The following is a 27,669-nucleotide window of genomic DNA, read 5'->3' as shown; positions in this document are numbered from 1 at the left end:
ACAGCCACGAATAACAGCCTTGGGCTAAGCTCCAGCAAATAAATGCCCCTCTTCCCAAGGACATGAGCCACAGGTCTTCAGGCCCTGAACGTGTTCTCTACCTGCTCCGAAGAAAATCAGCTGTCAGTGAAACCAACATGTAAGGACAGTTTTAGGGCTTCAAGCAGAGTCTTATGAATCAAAACTTCATGCCAGGTACTTAAATTCAGTCAGTCTTCCACTGACATTACACTGCAGTGCAAACCCAGCCAGCCCTCCCATGGTACTGCACAGTGGCTACAGACTGCCTTGAAAAGCAACATGGCCCTGGGGAAGCCAGGAAGGAGCCCCAGCACCTGCCTGTCCATCACCAGTGAGGTGAACCTGCCCCTCATCGCTGCAAACCTGAGATGCGGTACAGGGAAGGAGCATCCCCAGGGCTACCACCACCTTGCAGGCTGAGCAGCTACCCTTACCTGGTGCTGTCTTCTCCAGTAGCAAAGCTGAGATCATCAGGACCGGCTTGGTCACCCTCTGGGAATGCTGCACACTGCTCCGAGGCTGAAACCAAAGAAGAACCAGCATCCATTACCAGAGGAGCAACTGGAACAGAGCAAATGAACATTCTGCTACTGGCAGAGCCCGCTGTGTGGTACTTCATCCCCAGTATACTGGCACACAATGCACTTGACACTGAGTTAAAACTGCCCCAGGGGCTTAAATTCAAACACAGATATGAACAATATTGTGATTCTTCCCATGAGCTGGGGTTTTAGTGCCTGCTGCAGAGACACAGCAAAGCAGCAAACTCCAATTACAGAGGCAAGTTGTTTGGCCATGCTGCTACTGCAGTATGGGATGCTTATTCAACCAGAAGCCAACCTCATCCAGCATCAGCTGTCACCTCACAGCTTTTAATTTGATCAGAAGGTTAAAGCTTTTCAAAGAAGCATGAGATGAGTTTTGGAAACTACATTGAAGTGCTCAAAGCACATTCCTGCCAAGGAAGATGCAAATCCACGTCTAAGGCAGCAGTTACCTCCCTGAAAAGAGCTGACATACAGCACCAGTCCTAGTGTGCAGGGAGTTCCAAGCCAGAAGAACAGGAGCTCTGGGTTTCCCAGCACCTCCCTGACTTCTCAGGGATAGAAAGAGTTACCCTCTGATCTGTTTATTAGGATCCCAAGAGAGGAGTTCCAGATCTCACTGGCACTTGCTTGAGTATTGATACCTTAACAGCAACCTTCAGCAATCTCTGATCTGGCAGCATCCAGCATGGCAGGAGCAGGAGGTGGGCTCCCCGGTCACTCCTACCTTCACTGGAGGACTGGACTGAGAAGGACTGGTTAAACCCCACTGAGGCAGAGGCACCATCTTCCTGCTCTTCATTTTCTGTGTCACATTCAATGTCGCTGTCACTGCTCATTCCTGGTAGGAGATGAAGGACATGCTTCTGACATACCCCAGCTGTGAAAAAACCCAAAAAGACCCACAAGCCAAAAATGATGGCAGCAAGACCTATGTGACTGAAGCATTCAATGTCTCACAATTGGTTGTGAGAGGAAGCAATATCAAATCCCAAGAGCTGGCAGGAGAACAAGAGAAGGAACACATTCAGAGCCAGAGGCATTTACCAAAGCACTAAGGGACTGAACAGAACAGCAGGTACCAGCTTTGGGAATGCCCTCATTCTGCTGTTTGGCACAAGAGGAGTTCCAGCACGTCACCAGCTGAGGCAGGCTTGGTTGCCTGCAGCCCCTTCCTGCCTGAGCTGTGCTCCCCTGCCAGCTGCTCTGCTCACCTCTGCAATGAGGACAGAAAATAAAAGTAGCTTTTTTTTCCCCCCAGAATCCTACAATGGTTTGGGTTGGAAAGGACCTTTAAGCTCATCCAGTTCCAACCCCTGCCATGGGCAGGAACACGTTCCACTAGAGCAGGTTTTTAACAGTTCAGAGGTAGCATGACCCATGGAGCAGATGTACCCACCCACCACACCTTTCAAGCAGCAATACTCTGTTCAAGTCTCAGGCACAAAAAAAACTAGTTTTCCTACAAAAAGAACCACAATAGTTAATAATCAAGGTGGCTTCTTTTGTTTTGCCAAACACTGAGTAGGCACTGGCAGAGGTGAACATGCTCCTTTTTGCAGTTTTGTGGGAGATGGAAGGGGTTTGCTCTGCTCTTTCACTTCTTAAGAGTGGATACTCATTGCTAAGAAAAAGCAAGTAAAGTGAGTTGAGGTACCAGCCCTACCGTAGTTTCTCCTCTGAAAGGAAAGAAAAAAAAAAAAAAAGTAAAGTTTGTTTCCTGGGGTTTTTAACAATGAACTATTTCAGTTCTTAAAACATTTTCCTATTAGGTTCTCTGCTATAATAGCAGAGCTGCGGGAGCGCATCATCATCACACTGCAGTGACTAAGAGCAGAAATTCAGTTTTGTCACTGAGAGACCTTCTGTAAATGCCAACTCCTACACAATATTGCACACTGCAGCTAGAGATGGATGCTGGCACCTTAATATAGGCTTTGCGCTACAATTCAGTCATTGAAATTCAAATTAGTGCAGGGGTGGAAGGCAGCAGAGTTTGAGCAAGATAAGAAAAACTCTTCTGTGTGGACTTTCAAAAAAGAAAAAAAAAAATGCAATAATAATTTTGCCAGCATGGTAAGGATGCAGGAAGGGAGGGGAAAAGTCTCCTCCAAGTCTCTAAGGAAACTGGCTTACGTACCACAGCACCCGACACGAATGAAGTGTTGGAGAGAGTCTAGTGCAGACGTGGAGGTAGTTACCAACGCGTTGTCCCTGACGGCAGCAGGCTTAAAAGCCAAGGTCACTGACTGCTATTTTAATTAGATAAGAAATTATTTTCAAGGCCATGCAACTGAACACCAAAGCAAAGACCTGGAGCCCTATTAAGAGGTATGAAAAGCAAGTAGGAGTCCAGAGAAATAGATGGCCCCATGTAATGGCACCGGGTCTTTGCCTGCTGCACTGTCCCATTGCCATTTCTCCCCAGACAGAGGTGACACAGAGACATTCACTCCTCACTCAGATTCACACTACAGCTGCCAATTATTACAGCAAAGGTCAACCGGCATGAAAACACCTTTTGGGTTTGATGGAGGGTTTTTTTCCCTCCTCTTTTCCTTTCCCCTTCCAACTATTTCTATTACAGAAATGGGTCATCCCAGACTGGTGTGTGGTCAAACTACATTTGCCCTCTGCAACATTCAATTTACCTTCTTCTGGCCCTGCAGAAGCCCCCTCAGAAAGGACAGTCTGTAGGTCACCTGTGTCAGAGCCGCTCTCCAGACCACCTGACTGGGCTCCTTCTGTACGACACCCTTTAGAAGTTGACCTTAAGAGAGAATTGAGGAGAAGTAGAAAAACTCATGTTAGAGATTCAGCTTTAATCCTTCTAGTCCCACTTCTAGTTTTACTCATTGTTTAACTCTCTTGCATATCCACTTAAACTTCCAGCTTGGACTGATGCAGAAATATTTAACATCTTCACAAAATAAACCTGGAAAAGTTTACGAATATTTTGCAAAAATGGTGATTCCAGGTATTTAGAAAAAAAACACCAAAACCCTGAGTACTCCCATGGCACTTTGCTTTGTCAGCCAACAGGGAGTTATTATGAAATTGCTGAAAAACTAGAGTCAAAGTGAAAAATACTGTCTTAACTGAGGAAACCTTAAGTTGTAAATTTCAGTTAGAGGGTATTTTGCAAGGAATAGTGGGAATATGGATGGGCCTGCCTTCCCAAGCCAAGTGTCAGACTGCATCCACAGCTGATCGAAATAAAATAAATTAAAAAAAAAACAAAAAAAAAACAAAATGGAAAAGATGACTTGTAACCCTTGTAACCTAGTTATTAAACTAAAAATTGATATCCAGAGGAAACAGCAGCAAACCAAATAAATTGAAAGGAATTTCTCTTCCATGCTACAAGCACCTGGGTTTAGTTGATTGGTGTCTTTCTTCCTAGATCAAGGAAAGGCAGGTGAGGAGATAACAAGAGGAAAAGAGAACAAATGCTTACCCTAGAGCACCAACTTTCCTTGTCTTCTCTACAGCAGCTAAGCCATTTAAGCCAGAAACTCCCATATCCGAATCTGAACCATCACAAGGCCTCTCCTCTGTCTTTGGCAGTGACTCAGGGACACTACTGTTAGCCAGGGCCCTGGCAGAATGGTGCCGACCACTCAACTTGGAGCTCCCTACGCCACCTGAGAAAAGGGGGAAAACTCTAAGCATGTCAAGCCGTATTTCAAGAAGCTGAACACCCAGCTGTTTCACAGCACCAGCCTGGTTCCAAACACGTGTATGCACAAGCACACCTGCCCCACCCTCATGCTTAAAACCTTACAGTTTCAAGTGAACATATGGGCAACACAAACCATCTGGTATATCCACTCTCTCATCACACAGAGCTTTTGTTTCAGCTGCCATTTCTGATGGGAGACTATAGACAAATCCTTCCCCGCATTGTGTAGTTAAAAACTTATCTTCTATTTATCTTTCAGTAACAGACAACCTCCTCACTATCATTTTCCACAGCTATCAATGTGAAGTTGCCTGGCCACAGCCTTTCAAGCCTTGGACAAGGGTGAAGCTGTGTGCAGAGGTTATAAGTTACACCATCTAAATGACTCTCTGGCATTTTCCAGTTTCCCACCCAAGCCTTCTTTATCCATTTAGCACTGTAAGAAAACAACTTTGGTACTCCACTCCTCCTCAGAACACTTAAAAGGGGCAAAACATAAGTCCTGTGTTAGATGTTTCATTACCACTCAAGGAAGGGCACCTTAAAACTCAGAGCCCACAGTATCAATACTCTTTCTCACATGTATGTGGGATTTTCTTGTATTCCTTTTAAGGCAAATTACAATTTAAACATGGGTCAGTACTTTTTGGATCTATGATTCTCACTATAAAATTAGTTCCTGAAACATCTTCAGACATCAGAACTTGTTAACACACATATTTATGTTCTGCAAGTCATCTGTGAGGTTCTCTTTCACAGATCAGCTACCAAAGGTACAACATCATTAACTATATTCAAGAAAGGATCCAGCCAAGTCTCAGGGAAACATCATAGAATGATAGAATAGTTAGGGTTGGAAAGGACCTTAAGATCATCTAGTTCCAACCCCCCTGCCATGGGCAGGGACACCTCACACTAAACCATATCACCCAAGGCCTCGTCCAACCTGGCCTTGAACACCGCCAGGGATGGAGCATTCACAACCTCCCTGGGCAACCCATTCCAGTGCCTCACCACCCTTAACAGGAAAGAATTTCCTCCTTATATCCAATCTAAACTTCCCCTGTTTAAGTTTTAACCCGTTACCCCTTGTCCTATATCACTGCAGTCCCTAATGAAGAGTCCCTCCCCAGCATCCCTATAGGCCCCCTTCAGATACTGGAAGGCTGCTATGAGGTCTCCAAGCAGCCTTCTCTTCTCCAGGCTGAAAAACCCCAGCTTCCTCAGCCTGTCTTCATCACCTACCAAGCAAGACTTCCTGAAAAGCTTTCGTACGTGAGATGCTGAGATGCCCCCCACCTCACAAAGAAAGATGTTTACCTTCAGAAGTTTGAGTGTCCCCCTTTAAGCGAAGATTGCTGTCCACACAGTCCATAGCTCTCCGTAAAGACAGGCTGCCTGCTGCTCCAGAGCGAACAGTTTTGGGCGAGTTATTTTTCTTACTTGCAGCTGCAAAAATATTTTAAGATGTGACAAGTGTTCAGTCAGAGTGCTGCAGCATTCTGCCTTTGTGCTTAAGTCAAGTTAAGCTTCATTTTAGTCTCTATGCTCATTAACTCCCAGTCCTGCACAAAACTCATTCCTCATCCTTCCTGTCAAAGACGTGAGCTACAGGGAAGCCTGGCTAGCTACAGATGTGGCCAAGACTATACAAAATAACGTTCACTTGCCTTACACCAAGATGCCCTTAAGAAAGCCACTATCCAGATTCCTTCAGCCATCATGATGAGAGTGTAAAGGATTAAGAGGAGCCCAAACCATCCCTTCAGCTCTTAAATTCAAAGTCGAGTGTAAAAAAGGACCTCGAAATCAAGAGTGACAGACAGGTTATGGGACTCTCAGAGTTTACCACTTCCCAAATGAACCATTCTTCAAGCACATGATACTGTGGATCCTGCCACAGAAACTCCTCCAGGTAGAGGAACAGAGCAACGCTAACTGGAACAGCAAATCCAAGTTCTGCAGTCACCCCTTGGAGGTGGGGGATCCAGGCTTCAAAACCAGAAGATTGCTCCTGTTTTACGGAACACCACAAGCCTAATCCTCTCCTCCTACCCGGTGCCTTAATAAATTTTGAGGAATGAGGCATTTGCTAAAGAAAGAGCTGGCATTAAAACCACACAACAAACAAAAGCTAGCACTTCCACTGAAGTGAGCTGAGCCTTCCACATCTTACTGATGGCAGAGTTCAGGGCTCCAACTTTAACTTTCTCTTTCAGAGAATAAATTCTCTGCTCTGTGGGACTGATGAAATACAGAATAGATATTTGCTGGAGCTGCAAAAGCGCTTTTGCAGGTCAATACTAAAAGGGATGGAGGGAAATAGAACTGTTCTACCAGTTCTTTAGTCTGCTCATGTGTATAATATATTTTTTACTCATCTTGGGTCCAGAATAATTCAAGTAATAACTTGAATCAAAACTCAGAAGGCTACAAAATCATCTCCCCCAGGCAACAGGGAAGTTGAGAGAATTAACAACTAGTGCTTTTATTCAGGATCATAAGCAGCAGAGTACTTGCATAGTCTTCATGCTGGCATCCAAAAGATTCCACGTTGGCTTACCAGCTCTGCCACCAAGACCCAGTGACAGGACCTGAACAGAGAGGGCCCTCTCTGAAAGAGGTCACCTGTCAAAAGGCAAAGCCTCTCCCAGGGGAGCCTTGGCAAGATTTCAAGTTATTAAAGTATAACAAATCTGGAATGTTTTAACTTTATTCACTGGCAAGCATCAGGAAACATCCTCAAGTTCATAGATGGGCCAGACACAGAGCAGCAGTCAAAAGGAAATGACCTTCAGGTAGGATCAATTCAATACTGGACTAAACTTCAGAACTCTGAAGTTTACTAAGAAGTTTACTCTCACTGCATTAGGTGTGTTACTGGCTGTGAAGCGAAAGTTTTGGTGCTTTTACCAAGAAAGGCTGAAGCCAGCTTCAGTAACATTTACTGGAATGTTCACTAAAAATGTTTAGTAAAATTACATTACTAACATTTACTGAAAGTAAGGCAGTGCAGGTTTTAGGTTTCTGTATTCTTATAGCTGAACTTGAGCATGGCTAACTGTAAGAAGTCTATTTCAGATGCTTGGATATATAAAACCACCTATACAACCAACATTGTAAGGGTGACATTTAATGCACTTACAATTCCTTATGTAACAACTGGTAACTGAAGACTTTGTTAGTAGCTCCATTCCTATTTCTTGCAGCTTGCTGCAGCTTTCTGTTCCACAGGCAGCTAAAGCACCCTGCTCAATGGAGAAGAAGGTGGGCTGACCATCACATGAGCCAGGGTTGCTGCTTCTCACTTCTGACAGCTGGTTTTTCACATCAGACATTTTGCTACGAACTTCAGCCATCTGCGTTTTGAGCCTTTTCAGCATCTTCAAGTCAGGGGGCACGCGCCACATCGCCTGGTGTCTCCGCTGGTCTCGATCTTTTAGAGAATAGGATGATGCTTTACCGAAGGAAAGTTAACACAACAGGTAAGTAACGCTGTCAAATAAACACAGACATCTATTTTTAGCAGCTGTAAGAATTCTACCTTTTGCCCTGCTATGAAAATGAGGGACAGACATTCTTGCACCATATTTAGGTTGCATGCACTGCACAACTACCAGGTCAGGTTTCCATTCCCTGCCCGTCATAGAAGACTCCAGAACATGCTCGCTGGAAGAAGCAAGGCTTCCAATACTAATGCATGAATTTTGATGACAACTGAGCTGCTCCTCTATGTTGCCAGACCAGCTTCAGTTCACAAGCCTGGATGCCAGTCAAATTTGTTACACATTTCTGTAAAATTTGCTGAGTGCCTGTCCAAGATTCTCATACCACCAACACAACACCCCATTAACACAGAGAACTCACAGAAATCTGCAACTGGGGAAGGAATCCCCTTAAGTACCTAACACCAGAAGATCAGGTTGAGCAGCTAATACCCAAGTAAGCCTGTGTGCTGCTCAGCCAGAATTAGATCACATCTGATGTTTATTTGAACCATTATGAATTCTGTGTTTCACTGCAAATTCAGCTGTTCAAAACCATAAAGCCAAGTGGCTCTTGGAAACCTTCACCTTAGGAGGTGAAGTCTGGCAAAATCCAAATGTAGTAGCAGCTTTCTCTTAGTTGACTGACCTGAATAAGCTCTGGGAACAGTCACATCTTAAGGGAACCTCAGCAAACCCAACAATTTCAGCACTGCAGTGAGTAGCTAAAGATGACAAGGAAGCCACTTAATACAACAGACCTTAATCTTGCTCAAGCAGGACAGCACCAAATGCAACGCCTGCGCCTAAGGTCCTTTTGTCTCAGCCTTTTTCCAGCCAGAACAGAACTGAGACTTACAGTTCATGTGCTGCCTCCCCTTTTTGTACTCACAGAAGAGACTTCCATGTTTAGAAGCATGGATTACATTCAGCTGAAAACTCATCTGTTTAACCTGGCAACATTTTAAAAGCTAATCACAAAGGAACAAATAATTTGAGCCAGCTTTTAGATTCACTATCAGCAATGTCATTGCTGCAGCCAAAGCAAGAGTTTGGAGCAAATGGACCATTATTATTTCTCTTCTATTCTATTAAGTCACCAAACGGTTGTTTCAGAATAACCTGAAATAAGATGTTGTGGTAGTGGGCCAGCTACCTTCAAGTAAGTGTTAATCATGATAAATGTATCACTGAGGTTTGATCTGATTTTAATTCTTCACTAGTAAGAGAAACAAGCAGCCTTCAGCAACACCCAGGGGTGCTGGAATTGAGAGCTAACTGCTTTTGCTGCACATGAAGTTAATCGCGTTTTTTGGTTGAAGGGTCTTAACTGTACCACAGACTCTCTTCCAAGTCTTCAATTATTTAAACACCATCACTGTTTTTGGCTCCCAATATTCTGATCCATGTTTCTTCCATATGGGCTTTTCCAGCTTCATTACCACACATTTTTCCTAGTTTGGGTCTAAATGCCTTTTTCATGCAAAAGCAAATTCCAGGATTTACTTCTTATCAGTATAAATTGTGCTCTTGGTACTCTCAGCCACCAAGCGTACAAACTGTGTAAGGTGAGAGGTGTAACTACTTCCGCAGCTGACAACCACTTTGTGCTGTTTTGTCTCTCAGCGCTAACCCCTTCTAGAAAAGGACATTTCATTCATCTCCCACATTTGCAGTCAAAGAAGCTGTATGAACTGCACCTCTACAAGGTTGTTAAACAAAACAGCCAAGGGTTCAGTCACATTCCTCAAGGAAAGATGAGAAGGCCCTTCCCGATACACACTTCTGTTTCCAGTTGAGTCACCCTGTGTTCTCAAGCTGAGGTCAACCATTAAGGAAAAGAACATGTGAGGAGGCAGCAGGATGCAACATGAAGATACGGAAGCGTAGCTTTCCATGAAAAGGGCTGCCTGTCATCCTTTTTTACTCTCTCCTCAAATCTGCTTCTAACTCTGGGACTGCATTCCCAGAGACACTTCCAGGTTGGAATTAAATCAGAATGTATGTCAGAAGTACAGTTACCTCTATTCTGCAGAAGAGAGGGAGGTGGACGTGGCTGAAGGCCCCAGAGGTTTTCCATTCCATTTCTATCTTTCAGATCCAGCAAGTGGATTAAAATTAAGGGATCTATATCTAGTAAACTGCTACTGGCTGCTGAGCCTAGGGCACTTCCTCCCCGCCTTGAAGGTCTTCCACTTGCACTGATGTAGCTGTGGCTAGTACCTAAGGAAGAGTTACAGAGAAAGAGTGTGTATACACAGGACACAGGTGACACATTAGCTCCTGTACACTTCATACCTTTTATATAACTCTCTTAATAAATAGACTGGTAAGCAAATCAATCAAAGAGCATTTATTCTGCTGACAGTACTTGCACTCAGACTTGAAAACAGCACAAGCAGGTAAATGCAAGAAGCTCAAGTGAAGAGACTGTGCCAGCTTTCACAAATGCTGTTAAAAATTACTTTCTAAAACCTCCTAAATGAATGCTGTTTCTACAGCCACTGTGCTCCTGCTCTAACAGCCAGCTTTCAGAAGGTAATAGGCATGTCCCTCAGCTTTCTGGCTCACAAGAAATCTTCAAGTAGCTTTGAAACAGCAGCTAAAAGCAGGACAGTTAAGGAACTGTGTCTTTCAAACACACCCACAGCAGCACAAACATTACTGCCAGTGAACACCACATCCAATATCTTTGCCATAAACAAACACACTCCATATACATATATTTCTTTCAGAATCTTATCAACCTATGGCTAATTTGGGCTATAATCATCTCTAGGCTTCAAGTAATCTTAGAGCACCTTTTCATTATTGCACTTAAAATGTATTTCTGCTTGACTTCTAAGGATTCTCCACTGAATTCCCTCCACATCCTTCAGATTTTACAGTGCACTAAAACCCAAGTGAACATGTCACACATTCAGAGGCCACACAGGCATCAGTACAAACTGTCCATCAGGCTACTTTTGATCAGAATGGAAGGGGTTTCAAGAGGCAGAAAAACCTCCCTCTAAACTTATGCATAATTTTTTAAACAAGCACGTTCAGAAGATTTCTCCCCCTTTCTCTATTGAACCAATGAAACATTTCTGCTACACTGCAATAATCAGTATGAACCACATGATGCAGCATTTCCAAAAATAGAAATGCCTGCAGAACACGCAGCTTGGCGTCACTTCCAAGAACAGAAGAGGAATCCAGCAGCGTTTTGCATATATGGGAATTCTGAAGGCTGTTTTTCATACCTGATGCTCCAGGACTAGCAGCAGCTGCTGCATCCTCCATGAGATCACCTTCTTCCAACTCCATATTACTGCTATATTCCACATCATTTTCTCCAGACCTTAGGAAATGATTGGGTGGAAAAAAAGATATGTAATTATTCACTTTTCTTCAGCTCTTCTTAGTCATTATGGCACATACCTTGAAAACATTAAACACAGTAAATAGTATTTTCTGCATCCCAAGCTACGTAAACTGAACAAATAAAAATAAAGGGTGACTGACTTGCTATCCAAAAGTCCAAAAGTGCCGTACATATCTAAACTGTAAAATAAGATCCTGCAAGCTTCTTTATTTGTACATGTTACAACACATTCGTGTGTTTTAATGAAGATTTTAGGATCTGACACAATCTCAGCTAAGAACCTTAAATTCTCTAGTTTAACTGCCCTCATTATCACTCTCCTACTACTACAACACTTCCTAATACCAAACCTCTCTTTCGTTACAGTGAAGAAACAGATTCCTTAATAGTGTTTTGGGAAAGAACCTTCACAGACTATCACTTGTCAGACAGAACACAACGCTAAACAAAAAATTAAGAGATCAGAAAGATGGTAACAAACTGACCAAAAATTCCAATGTTTAATGTTAACTCTATCAGCTTATGTTGTTTGCAGATTAGGAAACAGCCTTCACATCACACTGGAGCCTACCCACACCCTTTGCTACAGCAAATCCATCAGCTTCCATTGGAATTAGGAATAACCTGTCAGGTGGTGATTTGAAAGGCTTTAGGTTACTTACATAGTCTCTTCATCAATATCATTTTCTTCAGTGTTACTAGTTGCTGTTGAACTAGCTGAAGAGCTGCTGCCATCAAGGTGGTTTACCTCATCTTCTCCAGCAAGATCTATATCCAAGTCACCATCAGAGAGCTCAAGCTACCAGAAAAACAGAACAAACCAAAAGCTACTAAGAGGAACCCTCTCCCCAGAGCATCACACAGGAATTAGGAGGGTCTCAAAGCACAGTAAAAGCTGGTAAAACCCAGGGAAGCTGGATTTTTTAGCTGCAAAACTGAAACTTGGAAACGTTTTTGTGGTGGGATCAATTAGATGTGCTTTGGAATCTCTCTTGTGTCATCTCTCGCTGCTAGCTGTTGAATGTGTTGTCTCCTAATTCCACACAGAGGATAATAAATCTAATTCACAATTCGTAAGCTCACCTATGTCTCTACTGCTACCCTATCACACAAAGCTACACACAAACAAAGAGGCAGGAAAAAGACAACTCTTACATTAAAATCTTCATGCTGGATCTTCTCTTCTTCCTCTTCCTTGCTATCGCGCACTAATCCTGGAGCAGCAACATTCTCAAGCAGTGCTTCAGTGGTTTGCCCAGATTTCTTTGATCTCGATTCTGGACCATCATCATTCTGGGGACTCAGATGAGTGTCTGGAGGTGAAATGCCTCGTGATTTCTGGGTCCGGGAAAGTTCAATTGCAAGCCTCTGAAATATTAGAAAGATACACATTAGAAGGATATACAGAGAAGGCAACAATGGAGCATCAAATCAAGTAAGTTTGTTGACTTGCATATGTATTATTTTAATAACACCCAATATCAAACTACCAATAGCAACTCAAACACAACTGTCAAATGTTAACACTGAAACCTAAACCAGGTAATTACTCGTAAGTAAAACGTGATTTTTACAGTAGTATAGATGCCACTTACTTCTTTAAGGTTATTTATTTGTTGAATATAACTTGTCTGAGCAGCTTCTAACTGAGCAATGTACCAGTGTTGATCTCGGCACTTTTGGAAGAAGGTTGGCGAGCGCACCTGAAACCTTCAAAGGAGCATTTGAAAAGGGGTTTTTAACGTTTTTTTTCTTTGTTTTGGTTTGGTTTTTGTGCCCCCCACAAAATCCTAAAAGCCCTACATTAAAATATAACCCAACCTGAAATCCAGTGATAAAATAAACTTAACAATGCCATATTCAGTATCCTGAGCACACTGAATGGCAACAGGAAGTATTCTGAAGGGCAGTTATACAAGAGGTTTTTATCTTCACAAACCAACACTAACAACATTAACACTACAAAGCATTTAGCAGGAGCAAGAGTAGAATTGTACTTAGAAGTAGGTGGATAAAGTTTCTGTATTTTGTCTTAACACTGCAACTCCCATTGACAGCATTAGTTCAGACATCCTTTATTCCCAAAGTTCTCCTATGATCACTACAACTGCTTCTGAAAAGGGGAGAAAACAGCCTTTGCCTTTAAATCAATTAGCTACAGACCCCTAACCCAGGCTTCTTAGTGCCAAGCATAGCTTGATACATAGAAGATACAGTTTCCACAACTCCCTTCAGCACATTCTCTTTAAAGCTTATGAAACTCAAATCCCATTTATGGCAAAACATGTCACAATTATTTTAAATTCAATTACTTAATTATTTCCTATTTCAGCTGCAGGTGTGATACTTTGTGAAATGATAGCAGCAAAGAATCCTGCTAAGTTGCCTTCCTTACCTTAGGATCACAGTGTCATTTTGCCTGTTTAAATAGCCTTCATTGGCTAGCAAGTCCAAACGAAAGAATCTGTTGTAACCCCAGCATTCTCCAACTTCAAAATCAGAGGCAAACTCTCGAATTATGTTTTTGGTGGGATCGTTGGTGGACTGGTGAACCATTTCTACACGGTACTCATACCTACACAGGAGAAAAAAATCACAGTTATTAATACCAAAATAAAGACACTGGAACTGCTGGATGTATCAAGTTTAACAGAAGCATGCTTTCTGGAAGAGTTACAGGCCCAGCTGAAGAAGTGGTTTGGTCTGGCAATTTTACTCAACACTTATATAAACAGTACAGCAGGGGATAAATGTAGTAATAGTGAGAATGGTAAACCAACTTTAGGGTTGAATACTAGGGGACAGATGCTCTTCTCTGTTGTTTTGACAGCTAGCTTTTTATCTTGAGAAAGCCACCAAATACCAGCTTTCAGGCCCAGGGAGGTTGTGAATGCTCCATCCCTGGCAGTGTTCAAGACCAGGCTGGACAAGGCCTTGGGTGATACGATTTAGCGTAAGGTGTCCCTGCCCAAGGCAGGGGGGTTGGAACTAGATGATCTTAAGGTCCTTTCCAACCCTAACTATTCTATGATTCTATGATTATCTTTGGGCACGATTCAAAGCTTCTGGACAACAGAAGCCCTGCTGTTCTTTTCAAGAGGACTCTGCATCAGTCCCCAGCAACACTACAGAACTTCAGATCATTCTTTGCAAACCTCTCCAGATGCTCTGCCAACTAAAAAAAAAAAAGCCTAAAGAAAAAGAAATCAAACCAGCTGCTCTTACTAGAGGTTTACTTACTTGGATGTCTCTGGCAATCCAGCAGACAGCTCCAAGAACACAGACAGGTAGTAGCCCCTTACCACACCATTTCCATCCTTGAAATAAATCGATAAATTGATTAAAATATAAAAGCAAAAACCAGAAAAGCAAAACACCTTGACATACCCTTGAAGGTGAGAAAGCAGCTTCAGTCAATAGAGAATTTGCAACAGCACTTTACTTTGTATGATACAGTTTTGATTTTAATCTTCTGTGACCTGGAAGTCTTACTGTAACTTGAATCAACAAGGTGTTTGCATCTTAGATATAAATCTCAAAACAGAGCTTTCATTACTCTATTAACACTTTAAGGGTTCAAGTAAGTGGAAGACTGAACAGACAATTTATGTAACAAACAGAAAAAGCAGAAAAAAGCTCATAAAATGTACTTAGCAATTTATTATATTCCAGTTCTTCTCAAATTCTCCACATTAAACCAGCTCAGGTTAAACATTAGTTCTGAAATATTTACTATACAGCTGCATTTCAAATTGGTATTTGAAATAAGGGTAATTTCTTTACAAAAAACATGCAATGCGAAATTTAGGTCAGTTAACTGAGAAACAATATTAGAATCAAGTAGAAAACAAGAAAAAACTTGGCAAAACCTCCATCACACTCACCTTCATCAAGGATGAAGAATGGCTCAACTTGAATCCTCTAGGTTGAAGAAACATTTTAACTTACCATTTAAAAAAAAAATTTTAATGCCTTCTGACAGCACACCTTATGTAGTCAATCCTGAATTTACAATACTCTGAAAACTTACACAGGGGTCCACCTCTGCACCCCAGAAATACAAATCCTGTGCAAACATGGGCTTAACAGATTAATCCAGTTTTCTGAAGATGCCGTGTCAACCACTAACAAACAAAACCTGCACTCCACCACTAAACAATGTATTTCTCCAAACACAGCTGCAGGAGCAGCCAGAGCTTCCTTGAAGCACTGACCAGGCTATTGGACTGCAAAAAGATTGCACCTTGCGGGTTAACATTCCAACACTGACAAAGATAGTGCTTCAGAAATCTGACTATTCAGCTCACTGGAAGGACATTAGTACAATACACGTTTTAGCATACATCCAAACATCTGAGAACTGGATGCGCAGTAAAACAGATTCACCTTCGACTACTACCTCGTCCTCTTCCCAACTGCCCAAATAAGTACTATTCATAAGCATAAATATTTTAAGTTATTCTATACTTCAGTTCTGCAAGGAACATCTATAAAAACCACTCAGACAAAAATAGTAAAAATATCTATTACAGTTCCTATGGTATATTAGTAAGACCTTTTTTAATTGCTTTTAAATTTACCAGATTAACTACATTGTGAACGTTCATGCTGCGTATCTGGAAGCAGAGCAGGAATACTCCAATGGTTTGTGATCAACTCTACAACCTTATTACGTTGTTTTCATACAGCTTTTTATACACAACATGGGAAGACACTAACTGATGTTTCTTCACAAGAGAAGCACACGAATGCTGCTGAAGTGTTTTGGGTGGGATAACAACTCTAGTTGAAAACATAACTCACTGGATAAACTTTTAATCTCCAGCAAAGTCCTGACACTTGCAGAGGTGGACTGTACACAGGATCTGCTCGCTGGCGCAATGAAAAGCACTTCCTGAGAACCCAGCACCAGCAGCACTTTATGAAGAATTGTGCTATGAAATTCCTGAGAACCCAGCACCAGCAGCACGTTCTTTATGAAGAATTCTGCTGTGAAGTGGTTTTGGCTATATCTTGTGAATTAAGGTGTCGTGCAGAAGCACCTCATGGGAGCCTTGCAATTATATACTCACGGACCCAATAAGAATAGGAAAAGGACAAATCAGTAAACCAAGCGTAAAAGAGAAAAGAAACTGTCGCTGCAAGCCACTGCTGTGACTCCCCAGCAGGGACTGCAGGCATAAAATAAGCCCTGCCAGAACAGAAAAGCCTGCTTGCGGCACAGGTTACTAACAGGAGTAATTAAGCAGTTAAGAATTTTCAGTGTATATGCCTGGACCCAAATTCAGTCAGAGATACCTGGTTTAACACAGAAACGGACAAAATCACTTTACTCCCCGGATTACCAATGCCACAGCTCATATTGTGGAGAAGCTGAGCATCAGGCAACCTCTCCACCAGCCGCCTATCATTTACTCTCTCAAATTCTCCTCTTAAAATACAGTGGCACTCTCCTATCATAGCTTTACAAAAGGCTGAGGTACATAATACGCTTACCTTCCAGATTAGGCATGTCCTCCTCCATACAGCGGTACAGCAAAATGAATATTCTCCTCTAATTTACTCTACGGATTTTTTAACAAGCAAAACAAACCTTTGCGAGATGACTTTCAAGTTTAAGCAAAGTATTTGCAGTGCTGACCTTGTGAAGTCTGGGGGGACAGGAGTGGTGACAAATGAGGCCATAGGCTTCCGATGAACCTGCTGGAACATCATCAGGATCTCCGAACTTTTGGAGATCAACTCGCTCTTACTGCACGATCGTAACTAGGGGAAAAAACAAGAAGGAAGAACATTAGTAGAAACCATAGATTTTGACCACTTCTGGTTTTAAGAAATAAATTGCATGTCTGTTACAGCTTCAGAAAGATTACCCACAGTGCAATGTAAAATGCAGCTTGGAACGTTCTGGGTTCTTTGGGGTTTTTCATTTGTTTGGGTTCTGGCAACTCCTAAGATGAAGAATTTGCCTACAACAGCCGATGGTCACGTGTTCTAAAATTTCTGTTAGGAAATTGAAATGGATATTCTAACTCTGGCTCACTCCTAGGCCTATGCAACCCAGTTGGGAAGTTCTGAATGTTTAAGGCTTCGAAACCCTACAGTGAAAGTTACAGCAACTATCACGTACTTCACTTAGGTTGAACTAATTTATATAGATGTCTGATTAATACCAAGTCACATCTATTATGGTGTTTGGGCAATAAAAACCAGATTGATCTGGAAATGACACTTAATCAGACATTAGGATAATCTGCCAAATGCATCACAACACAGCAATAAAAGCGCCTGTGATATTAATACATTAATAATTAAGACTAATATGTACATTTTTTAAAGTCACATTGTTGCTATGAGCTCTTCAAATAATGAGCTCTTCAAATAATTCTATCACTTGTAACCTTATCTAGGTGTTCCTGCTCCGGCAGGGGGATTGGACTAGATGATCTTTTGAGGTCCCTTCCAATCTCTAGCATACTGTGATACTGTGATACTTTCACAAAAAAGACCATGAAGTTCAAAGCCCCTCTTGACATAGATGATGACTTTAAATAAGCAGTGGAGACCTACACAGTTGCCACATGTTTGCATGTTCTCACTTTTTTTTTTTTTTTCAGTTAGCATGCTTTTCCTCCTATTTGCAGGGAGGAGAGGTCACGTTTCACTAACACTGATTTATTAATATTTTAATGGGGCTTTATTCTGAAAAGGAGAAGCTGACCCGTAGAGCTGCATACTCACTGCTGTTCGGGATTTAAAACATCCTCATTTGGGATGCAATATATGCAACTTCACAGAGAGCTCTCAACAAACAGACAAAAAATATATATATTATGTATATAAATAAAAATAAATAAATAAATACATAAAATATCTTCTTGGAAAGACAGGTGGACAGAAATAAACAGCTAGAACCAGTTCAATTTTCCTCAAAAGCAGAGAAACAAAACACTTTTGTTTATTCTCAATTTATAGCCACCACTATTCATACGCACTTGACAGCAGCAGAACTAACAGAATCTAACAGACTAAAAGACCCACACCACCTAAATGCTTCAAGTTCAAACTACGACAGAAAGGATTTGCAATGTCACATTCACCAAACGTGCAACTGTGTAGTTTTCTAGGATACTGCTATTAATCCCTGTACTAGTTTTTCAAGCAACTTTTTAAAGAAGAAATTGCGTGACCTAAGATGACTTAAATGAAAAGATACCCTCAAAAAATATGCATCAATTGACAGTTTAAAAACAAATTAAGTAAGGAAGGCTGACTGAGGAGGGAGGGATCTGTGTAACACAATATTTCAGCTCTTTTCATAAGCACCTGATGTTCTACTTCTTGAAGCAGGGATTCCAGAAGTTCAGTTTCTTGAGTAAGTGATGTCTTTTGACCTGTTAAAAGAGAAGACAATACGTTTAAAGAAAAAAAACATAAATCACTGGATTTTAAGAAACTGAGCTTTTTCTTTTTTTCTCCTTTTTTTTTTTTTTTTTTTTTTTTAACCTGGAAGCTGATCCAAAACCTACTAAGGTAAAGAATTTCTAAATAGACCAAGGTTGATTGAGAAAGCATTTTAAAAGTAAGCCTACATTTTTAATTAGAGCTGTAGTAAAGAGCTCACTTGAGGTTAAGTCAGTAAGGAATCATTCTGTGTCCCAGAAATGGGAAGTCTGTTGTTCTGGGGTGCTTTTTTGGACATAAAATAAAAAAAGACAGGTTTGACTTCACTTCCATCACACATTACACACCTGAAGAGTATGGCGGCTGTTAGAAAAAAAGTGTTACATGAACAAAATGTTAACCTGTACATACAAATAATTATTGTATTTACCACAGCTTTAAAACTGATCTTTAACCACTACACACTAACACAAACCTTGTGACCGATTACTGTATTCAACAGGGGCACAAAGTAGGTATGAATCCTGGATTTAATTTAAAGCAAATATTTTAAGGTACTGACATGTATTTGAAGACGTACTTGAAACACCGGTAGCGTCTATCTGTTATATTGTTTTAGTTTTAATAAAAATGACCTAAGAGAATAAAGACAAGCATTATCAAAGCTAAGAACATTTTCCAAGCATGAACACTGCAGGTTTTCTTTGGGTGGGTGGCAGGGAGATGGGAGGCGTGTTCGAACGTGTGTGAAGATTTCGAGCATCAGAAATACATTTTCAGCACAGCTATTTTACTGCCTTACTTTTATTTCCACGACAAGTACATAGATACAAGGTCAAGGATGTTTTCTCTGTGTACTTTAACCTACTCGTTGTGTACCTTGCAAAAGTAAGGTCATAAGTGTAACGTCTCAAGAGGGTCTAAAGAAAGATGTCACCTTTACTATGTGCTCCTGTCAATGCATTATGGAAAGGAAAGCACAGGTGGAATAACCAAGGCACAGATGCAAAATTAGCTGAGCAAAGCATGCACAGTTTTAGCCAACTGCGGAATATTCCGTCCTTCTCATTGAAAGCTGCGCTTCATTTTTAGTAGTGCACCACCCGTCTTCTCACCTCAATACCAAAGTAGAGCTAAAGTGACCAGTCCCAGCTAGCAAAAGTGTCAGGAACCAAATAAGCAGCTCTGATTCCAGATGCCACGTTCTTCATTCGCAGACAAGGCTGCCTGTATGTATGGATTGAAGTCTTGGCTCACCAGACAGCTCATACAGACTATTCATTTTTTAAAATTACATTAAAAGGAGCATGTAGATTACAAAGATGTCAAATCACAAAGACGGACATCTTGGCTAACCAAAATGATGGTATATAAATATTCTAGGTGAAAGGAACTAAGTATCTTCCAATTAGACAGAAATGTTCTCCAAGTTATTATACTGGCGTTTCCAACAGAACCAACCACATTACATCTAACAACTTAGAACTGTATCACAGTAACTACGTGATTAATTAAAAGCTTTGCTGCAGGCAAAAATCTTCTAACAGTGCTTAACGTGCTTAAACACCAGAATGTGTGTAAGGAGTCACACTTCCAGGACAAGAAAGTTTCTTAATAGATTTACAGATAATTGATATGTTGTTCCCATGCATAAATACCTACCCATCAATGTTATAAGCTTATTCTTCAGCTGAGTGTCTAATCGGGCAATCATCATCTCCACTGCATTCCTGATTTCCCGAACTCGTTCATCCTTCGCACTACGCACTGCATCTACATTCCTCTCCTAAACCGGAGTTCAGGAAAAAACATGCACAAAATCAAAAGCTTCACACTTCTCCACATTTCACTCTTTTACACGTTGGCTCCATTCTTTCCTAAGCTTTGCCTACAGCAGTCCCCTCCAGCTCTAGTTCTCTATGAGGGGAAAAAAAAAAAAAAAAAAAGAAAATAATCCAGGTCTCACTGGAGCCCACTTATTTAGAATACGAAAATAGGAATGTGGCTTTAAATGAGGTGTATTACAGGCTGTTCCTGAAAACACCCGTTGACTCTTACGGAACACATAAGTGTGCCCTCTGGTGGGTGACCAAAGGTTAACAGTAAAGTTGAGCAACATTTTCTCGCTGCATACAGATTTCATCATACAGGAATTCTTTAGTACCAAAATTTATAAATACAACTGCCATTTTCTCTTCTGTAATTTGAGCAGTAAAGTTACCTTCTTGGTAACAAGAATAATTTGATAAAAATTATGCCCTTCACCCTGGAAGGTGAAAGCAACAATCCTCTATAAACATTTGGGGCTGGAACTAGATAATCTTAAGGTCCTTTCCAGCCCTAACCATTCTATGATTCTACAAATACTTACAAAGAGCCCACATGGTGATGTAACAGTCACAAAAACCCTACTGAGACTTGTTTAAAAAAAAAACAACAAACCAACTTATTTGTGCAAAGAATGCATGATAAATCCACCAGCATTCAGCAGAACACAAAAATAATCCTCCCTAGAATACAAGAAATTAATTCCTGCGATTCCCACTAAAAACTGCCAAAGCTGAACATATCCAAATATTGACATCTAACACATTTACCCCTATGGGGAAGAAAAAGCAGGTACACAAACTCCAAATCTTTAACTGGTAAGCCGCTTTACAGACCTCCTGTAAGCTCAAATATATTCTCCTAAAAAAATGAAAAATGCGTTCTACCACAAGCAACAGCTTCTGAACAGGTGCTGACAACACCACGAGCCTATACAGTGGTGTAATATTTCCATGCCTCTCTTTACAGTTACCCCTTGACAATGGTGTACTACAGGAAAACTTCACAGTATCTTGGATCGGTTTCTTACCACTTCTTGAACCAAACTGATCAATTCCATGAGTCTTCTCCTAAGCTTTACTACTTCTTCATTGACTTTTGTGACATGCTGCTCGTAGATTTCTGCCAGTGGCTTAAAAGTATGTCCTCCATGCTGTTAGAAAAAGAGGGGGAGCAGATGGAGAACAACAGAGCATCTCATTTTAACTTCAGTCCACTCTTATTAAAGTACCAAGAGGGCAAGAAAATCTCTTAGTGTACCACTCATTTTGGAAAAGTTCCAAAGCAGACTGTATGTAGGAAGTCTGTCCTTCGCTTCCCTTTGTAAGAAGTTGTGAATTTGGCTTTTACAGCGTCAAAGCTTCCTGTCAAGAGCCTCAACAGGCCCCCAAAGATAGACTGCTTCATTCACTGTGCAGTTCTCTAATCAAGTGACAACAGAAGGTTATTTATTTTTATTATTATTACCAAAACACCCTTCCCAAACAAAGGCAGCGCACTTTTAAACCACTTATATTCCGGCCGATGACAGCGGTCTCTCCTGGAAATATGCAACAGAAAGGAAAGAATTGTGCTAATAGAGCTTTGAAGATCCTCAGGATTACAGGCCAGAACGTTTAAGGAAGCTAAGAGTTACCTGTGTTTTCTGAGAAAGACTTCTACCTTGGCCCATAAAGTTCCCACCACCCTCTCAAGTTCATGCAAGACATCATGAGGCTTACAACAAGGAAGGTAATTCTGACCTCATTTCAGCAAAAATTCAATTTGCTTCTCTAATTACAAACAGGAGGCATGCTTCTCAAACCCGATGCTCACATTAAATTATAAATACACATACCACTACAATATTTGCATGGCAGTTCAACTGCCATTACAACAGTTTCACAACATTTCTATTTCTTCAAAATATTGGCAAACGGAACACTCGCAGTCTCTTACTGCAGCACACCATATGCACACATGCAAGTCTCTTCTTACCATTCCTCCCCAAAGTGCACACTGGTGACAGATACACTTCTTACAGGTCCAGCAGAAAACACTAAGTTTTTCATGATGACTTTCACACCTTAAACAAAAAAAAACACACGTATTATCAGCAGAAAATAGCCATGAATTTTCTGCAAATTCAATTTAACATTTTCACTTGCTTTGCTGTCCAACACCGAGAGTAAAGACACCATCAGCGCATCAATCCCATTATTAAAGTCCTGATCGTATGCTACCTAAAGTAACCACAGAGCAATGGCTCACAAGCTATCGGGACAAATCAATCTTTGGCATTTCTTAACATTTCAGGAACGGCATCGACCAACAGATCAAGCACAGACCAGGACAGACCTCAAATACAGGCCTCTCCTTTCCTCCTCCCTTAGGATTCACAAACTTGAGGAGGAGGCAGGCACAGAACACATAACTGGTCCCTGTTCATTTATCAATGCTTCTTCTCACGCTTTTCTCCTCCAGATCTCCGGAATATATCTTAACACACATAACAGGACTGCTAACGGGATAAAACCAAGAGAAAAGCCTGCTGAGAAAGTTCTGAGAGTTGCTCCTAGGAAGAGAATATATCAGAAAACACAAGAGGCTCCAAAGACGAGGAAGGAAAGTGAACAGCAGTCACGCTGCAGATGTAGTAATAGAAGTGCTTTCTCTGAGACTTTGCATATTTTCTTTGATCTCAATCTGGATTTATCAATTACATTTTCACCCATGACTAGAAGACACCTCCTCACAACAGCTTCTCTGCTTTTAGGCGTTGAGATAACAAATGAGCACCCACAGTCTTAATGGGACTGCCAAATGAACAAGCCATTGAGCGGAAACTTTTATTTCAGCTCTACTGTCACGAAGAAGGGCTAACGGTCTGAAGGAGTATTACCACCCTTCACGTTTCCTCTAGCTCTCATTTTAACTATACTGAGCCAAACAAGAAATAGTAGTTTTCGAGGCAAAGACACTGAAGAGTTTTTCTCGTTCCATTAAGTATGACAGAAATTAACTCCAACTTTTAGTCAGACAAAGAGCATAATTCAGCTTTTAAGTCAAAGTTATCCGTTTGTTCAGCTCCTTAGAATCAGGGAAATTAAGAGCCTGCTTATATAAGCTAACTGCAACACGCTTTATGTGAAGAAAGCTCCATTTACTTGTCTTTCTCATTTTCTTCATGCTTTGTGAGATTGCAGAGTTGAAGTGTATCAAGCTGCTGTGTGACCTCTTCTGCCCAACGACAGTTTACAAGCTCTCGCAGCTGCAGCGGGGCTCTGCAAGAAGCATGACTAGAGTTAGAGCAAGAACTCAGCTCCAGGAGATACAAGAGAAGCATCATTGACTTAATTCAGCTCAGTGACTCTACACTATGGGAAAAATTCAGGGGCAAAAAAGTAGAAGCGCTACTACTTATTTCAGGGAAAAAAAAACATCCAAAAAGCAAAGCAACGTTTGAAGTCAACATGGGGAACCCAAGAACTATTTCCAGATTTCTTGATAGACTCCTGGATAATGCTGGGCAAATCATTTTGTTTTTCAGTGCTTCTTCACTTTAGTGCTACAGATCAAATCCTTGAAAAGCTCAGTATTTAAGAAGTTCCATGGAAATGCTTGATTAACTGGGTTTAAGGACCTCCCTTTCCTTAGGCAAAAAGAATATGTGCTGCCTTCCAATTTTTGGTCTATCAAAAGCTAGTATCGCTAAGTGCCCAGAAGTGCTAACGGAGGCCACGGCTTGCATTAAAAAAACCCAAACCAAACAAACACCACACTGTAGCTAAAAAATAAAAAAAAATTAAAAAAAAATAAATAAAATTTCAGTCTGAAAACTGAAGTTTCTGCTCTCTGACTCTTGCAAGAATAAGGAGTTCTGAGGGGAACACCATCTAGTTACTCTTATTACACCAACTGCACACCCTGAAAACAGCAGCGTGATGGGAAGAATAAAGATCTTGCTTAGCTGGTCGCAAAACTAGAACATATTTTACAGTAAGCATTATACCAGACTAAATATTTACAGTAACAGCAGAGTCCTTAAAAAAAAAAGATAAAAATAAAAACAAATCAAGCGTACAAATTTAGTGCAACCTGCACTGAAAAAAAAGAGATTGATCACAACAGGACAGTACACCCAATTCCTGGTAATTTCTTTCTGATACTAAAAATACCTTACCTACAATGAGGGCACTGAGCTCTTTGTTCCGTCAGCCAACGCTATGAAGGAAAAAGGAAAAACATTTTTAAAGAGACTGCAAAAAAAGAACTGCAAGCAAATACATTCTAGCACTACCCGGGCGGATTCTAAGATTTACAGTTTAGCTGTTCCACCACTTAGTCACAAAGCAACCACTTTTCTTTAGATGTCAAAGGCACCCCAGTAAAAAATATACAGAGGATTCTGAGGTACCAAATATTCCATGAGAAACCACACATGTGGGGCAGACTCCCATAGTCACAGACTGAAGAGCGTGTTTCAACAAAAGAAAGGAAAAGATACAAGCCTAAATTTCAGTCTAAATTATACTCTTCAACATAACTTATTTCTTCCTCTTGGGCTATCTATACACATATTAGATACCGGTGGATCAAGGATCATCAAATCCACAAGGACCCTTCGAATCCTTCTCTTCCAGAAAGCTCCAAAGACAAGTAGCTGAGGAAGGAACTTCACCTGCCCACTACAACTTACAAGTGTAAAAGCACAGCAGTTAATGGGCTTGTATCTGTCTGCTCACTTACTACATTTAAAGACTCTCATGAATAATCTCTCAGCACCCAGCAACAATGTGCTAACATTCTTAATGTGTAACATGAAGCCTTCACCTATAGTTCTTGTCAGAGCTTTCGAAGCAAACGATTGCCTGTTCCAGTTTCTGGAAATACTACCAGAGGACTGAAAACCTCAGCTGAGCCCTCTCCCACAGCACCTACAGCTTCCAGACTTGGAACTAAAGTGTTATACACTGGAAACCAGGATTTCATCAAAGAATTGGGATTCAGATGCTGCTTCAGCCTGATATATCAGGCTCTCTTGAGAAAGATTGAGCCTGTATCTGCTCACACTATACTAGTTGGGGAAGGATTCTAAAACATCTCCAAGGTGACCAGAGGTGGTGTTATGATCTTCCAGTGCTCCCTACTGAGATGCCAAGTCAGCATTTCAGTCCTGTCCCAATTTTGGGTCTTCCAAACAGGCACCACTGACTCCCAAAAGATGCCACAGATGGGATCATTATACGTCTGCTTCTTTAAAGCAATTATCCAGATAGTCCCTATAATTAGCACTGCTGAATGCAATGCACAGCCTGCCTCATTTTAACTCGGGGAGTTGTAAAGGATCCTGAAAGGGAAACTGAAGAGCACAGGGCAGGAAAAAGGAATCCTTGGAGCACCAGGGAAACAGACAAGAAAGAACCAAGAACGTGTTCATCAGATCACTGAGTTTTAAGTTCATACATTTGCAAGAATAAACCATAATGAGGAAACTCACCCGAATGCAACTGAAACAGCACAACTTGGAGCAATGAGGACAGAGGCGTGCATCACGCAATTTCTCCATACAAATAAAACATCGGAACACTTCAGCAATGCTCTGCAGAGGGTAGATTATCGCTACTGTTAAGCCATATACTTCAAGCATATCAGAGTTGCATTTATTTCCCAGGCAGAGTGCCAGGTTCCATACACGCAGTCCCACACTCCAAACAGCTACCAATAGCTCATCTTAGAGTCAAAACACCATGTCAAACACAGCGGCTCTCGCCGCCCGCCCCCCCCCCCAACTTCCTCCTACCCTACACCAGCTCTTAGCCCACATTTTGCAACACTGTTCTTCAAGGCATAGTTTCTTTCTTTGGCTCATCTTTTTTGACGTGGGCCTTTCTAGAGTCAAGATACCATTCCTGTTTGCGTTCACCTGGGATTGAACAGATGCCAGAATAAACTGCTGCACCTGCAGACTCTAAGCACACGAGTTTCAATGTACTGGCACTAAACTAATTCAGAAGCATGGCAAGTGCATGTAGCTGTTATACAGAACGCTAATGAGGTGGGTTGAACTGTATGGGGCTTTTGATTTTACTTTTATAAGGCTTACCTTTTTTAAGGTCTACCATGAGCACTAGCTCCACAACGTCTACGCTCTCTCACACCCCATTTAATAATTCTCCAGCAATAAAAGTGTATTTTGACAAATTATCTTTTACTATCCCCGTTTGAAGAGCGAAGCATTTTGTTCTAGCATACACCACCTCAGCTCTTTCCATTCCCAAAATGAGGAAGGTGCTTTGAAATACCAAGCTATGCTTGCTTTCCATACTGAGAAGATTTTGCACTGATAAGAAGTTTTACATTCTGTATTGTACAGGAGTAAGACCCCTTCTGGCTTCAACTACAGAACTCTGAGATTCTTCTGATGGGCTATTTATTTTCCCCAGAGTCAAAACTATAAACGAGCACAGAAGAATTTCTTGAATTTACAGACACCACAGCACCTCTCTCCCACACATTAGTGTCTTCTTTAATGGCTGCAAACCATTAAAACACAGTACATGCATTTACAGGAAGTTATCACACACGGCCTTGTTAAATCCTGCCCCGGTTTGGCTCTTATTAATACGGACAACAGCAACGTGTACGAACTGCCCAGGTCGCAGACAAGCACCACTGAGGGCTGTGCCGTCACGGGTGCCAGAGTGGCTTCTATCAGCGCCAGGTGTCCGTCCAACCCCTTCATTTTCTAACCTGGACTATGTAAAACAACCGCGGGTCACACAGAAATACCACCTCTTTACATCCCGCTTTCTTCCTACCGGCTCACCGGGCACACTGGAGCAAGACTCCGCACGATGTGCATCCCTGCCCGCGGCAGAGCTGCCATCCGTGTTCCGCCTCCGAGACCGCCCACAGCTCCCTACCGCTCGGCCCCTCTCCCCTCACACAAGGGCGAGGGACGAGCCAGGGGCTCCGCGGCAGCGGCAACGTCCGCCAGCCCTTCCCCGGCCCGTGAACAGCTCAGGCCGCACGGCACGCACCACACCGAGCAGGCCCGTCCCCGCCACTCGCCGTTCCCCACGGAAGGGAAGGTGCCGCCGCGGCCGCAGCGCTCCGTCCCCATGGGCCCGGGGATGCGCACCCGAGGACACCACGCTACCGCCAAGCCGCCCTTCCCGCCTCCCTGAGGCGGCGCGAGCGCAACAGCCGCCAGACCGCTCACCTCTACGCTCTGCTCGTCCATGGCCGCGGCCCCGCCGGGGAAGAAGATCCTCGCCGACCACGCTCCTCACCACACTGCCCGGACCTGAACAGCAACGGCTGCTCGAGAGCCGCCGGGGATCGGCTGCGCCCCGT

The 27,669-nt window shown here is 41.9% G+C and overlaps 1 protein-coding gene across 2 annotated transcripts; it reads right to left on the bottom strand.

Annotated features, from left to right (window-relative positions):
* Positions 1 to 451: 451 nt before the first annotated feature.
* TRIM37 (tripartite motif containing 37) lies at positions 452 to 27,669 on the bottom strand. 2 transcript variants are annotated; one of them, XM_062623446.1, is made up of 24 exons: positions 27,536 to 27,669; positions 25,811 to 25,912; positions 24,494 to 24,534; positions 23,478 to 23,594; positions 22,309 to 22,396; positions 21,362 to 21,484; positions 20,167 to 20,290; positions 18,427 to 18,494; positions 16,742 to 16,866; positions 16,417 to 16,427; positions 15,904 to 16,034; positions 14,341 to 14,417; positions 13,496 to 13,675; positions 12,696 to 12,810; positions 12,256 to 12,468; positions 11,763 to 11,899; positions 10,979 to 11,076; positions 9,756 to 9,956; positions 7,394 to 7,705; positions 5,569 to 5,697; positions 4,024 to 4,210; positions 3,218 to 3,336; positions 1,294 to 1,446; positions 452 to 540 (listed from the first exon to the last, which is right to left on the bottom strand). In XM_062623446.1, exons 1-24 carry the CDS (start codon positions 27,554 to 27,556, stop codon positions 452 to 454), a joined length of 2,961 nt encoding a protein of 986 aa, XP_062479430.1. In that variant the 5' UTR covers positions 27,557 to 27,669. The 2 variants fall into 2 exon arrangements, with proteins under 2 accessions (XP_062479430.1, XP_062479431.1); XM_062623447.1 differs by lacking the exon at positions 16,417 to 16,427 and having other exon boundaries at positions 1,294 to 1,407; positions 15,904 to 15,994.

The sequence above is a fragment of the Pezoporus occidentalis genome, unplaced genomic scaffold, assembly GCF_034315485.1.
Source record: "Pezoporus occidentalis ecotype Australia unplaced genomic scaffold, CSIRO_AGI_Poc_V1 ctg253, whole genome shotgun sequence".
Lineage (NCBI taxonomy): Eukaryota > Metazoa > Chordata > Aves > Psittaciformes > Psittacidae > Pezoporus > Pezoporus occidentalis.
This window is presented reverse-complemented; position numbering and strand designations above follow the sequence as displayed.

Coding starts and splice junctions, on each gene's coding strand:
- TRIM37 (XM_062623446.1), bottom strand. CDS start 27,556: ATGGACGAGCAGAGCGTAGAG. Junction 14,418..15,903: donor GGAGATTAAAAGTTTATCCA/GTGAGTTATGTT, acceptor ATTTATTTCAAG/GATGGAAATGGTGTGGTAAG. Junction 7,706..9,755: donor CTCTCTTCTGCAGAATAGAG/GTAACTGTACTT, acceptor CCTTCGGTAAAG/CATCATCCTATTCTCTAAAA.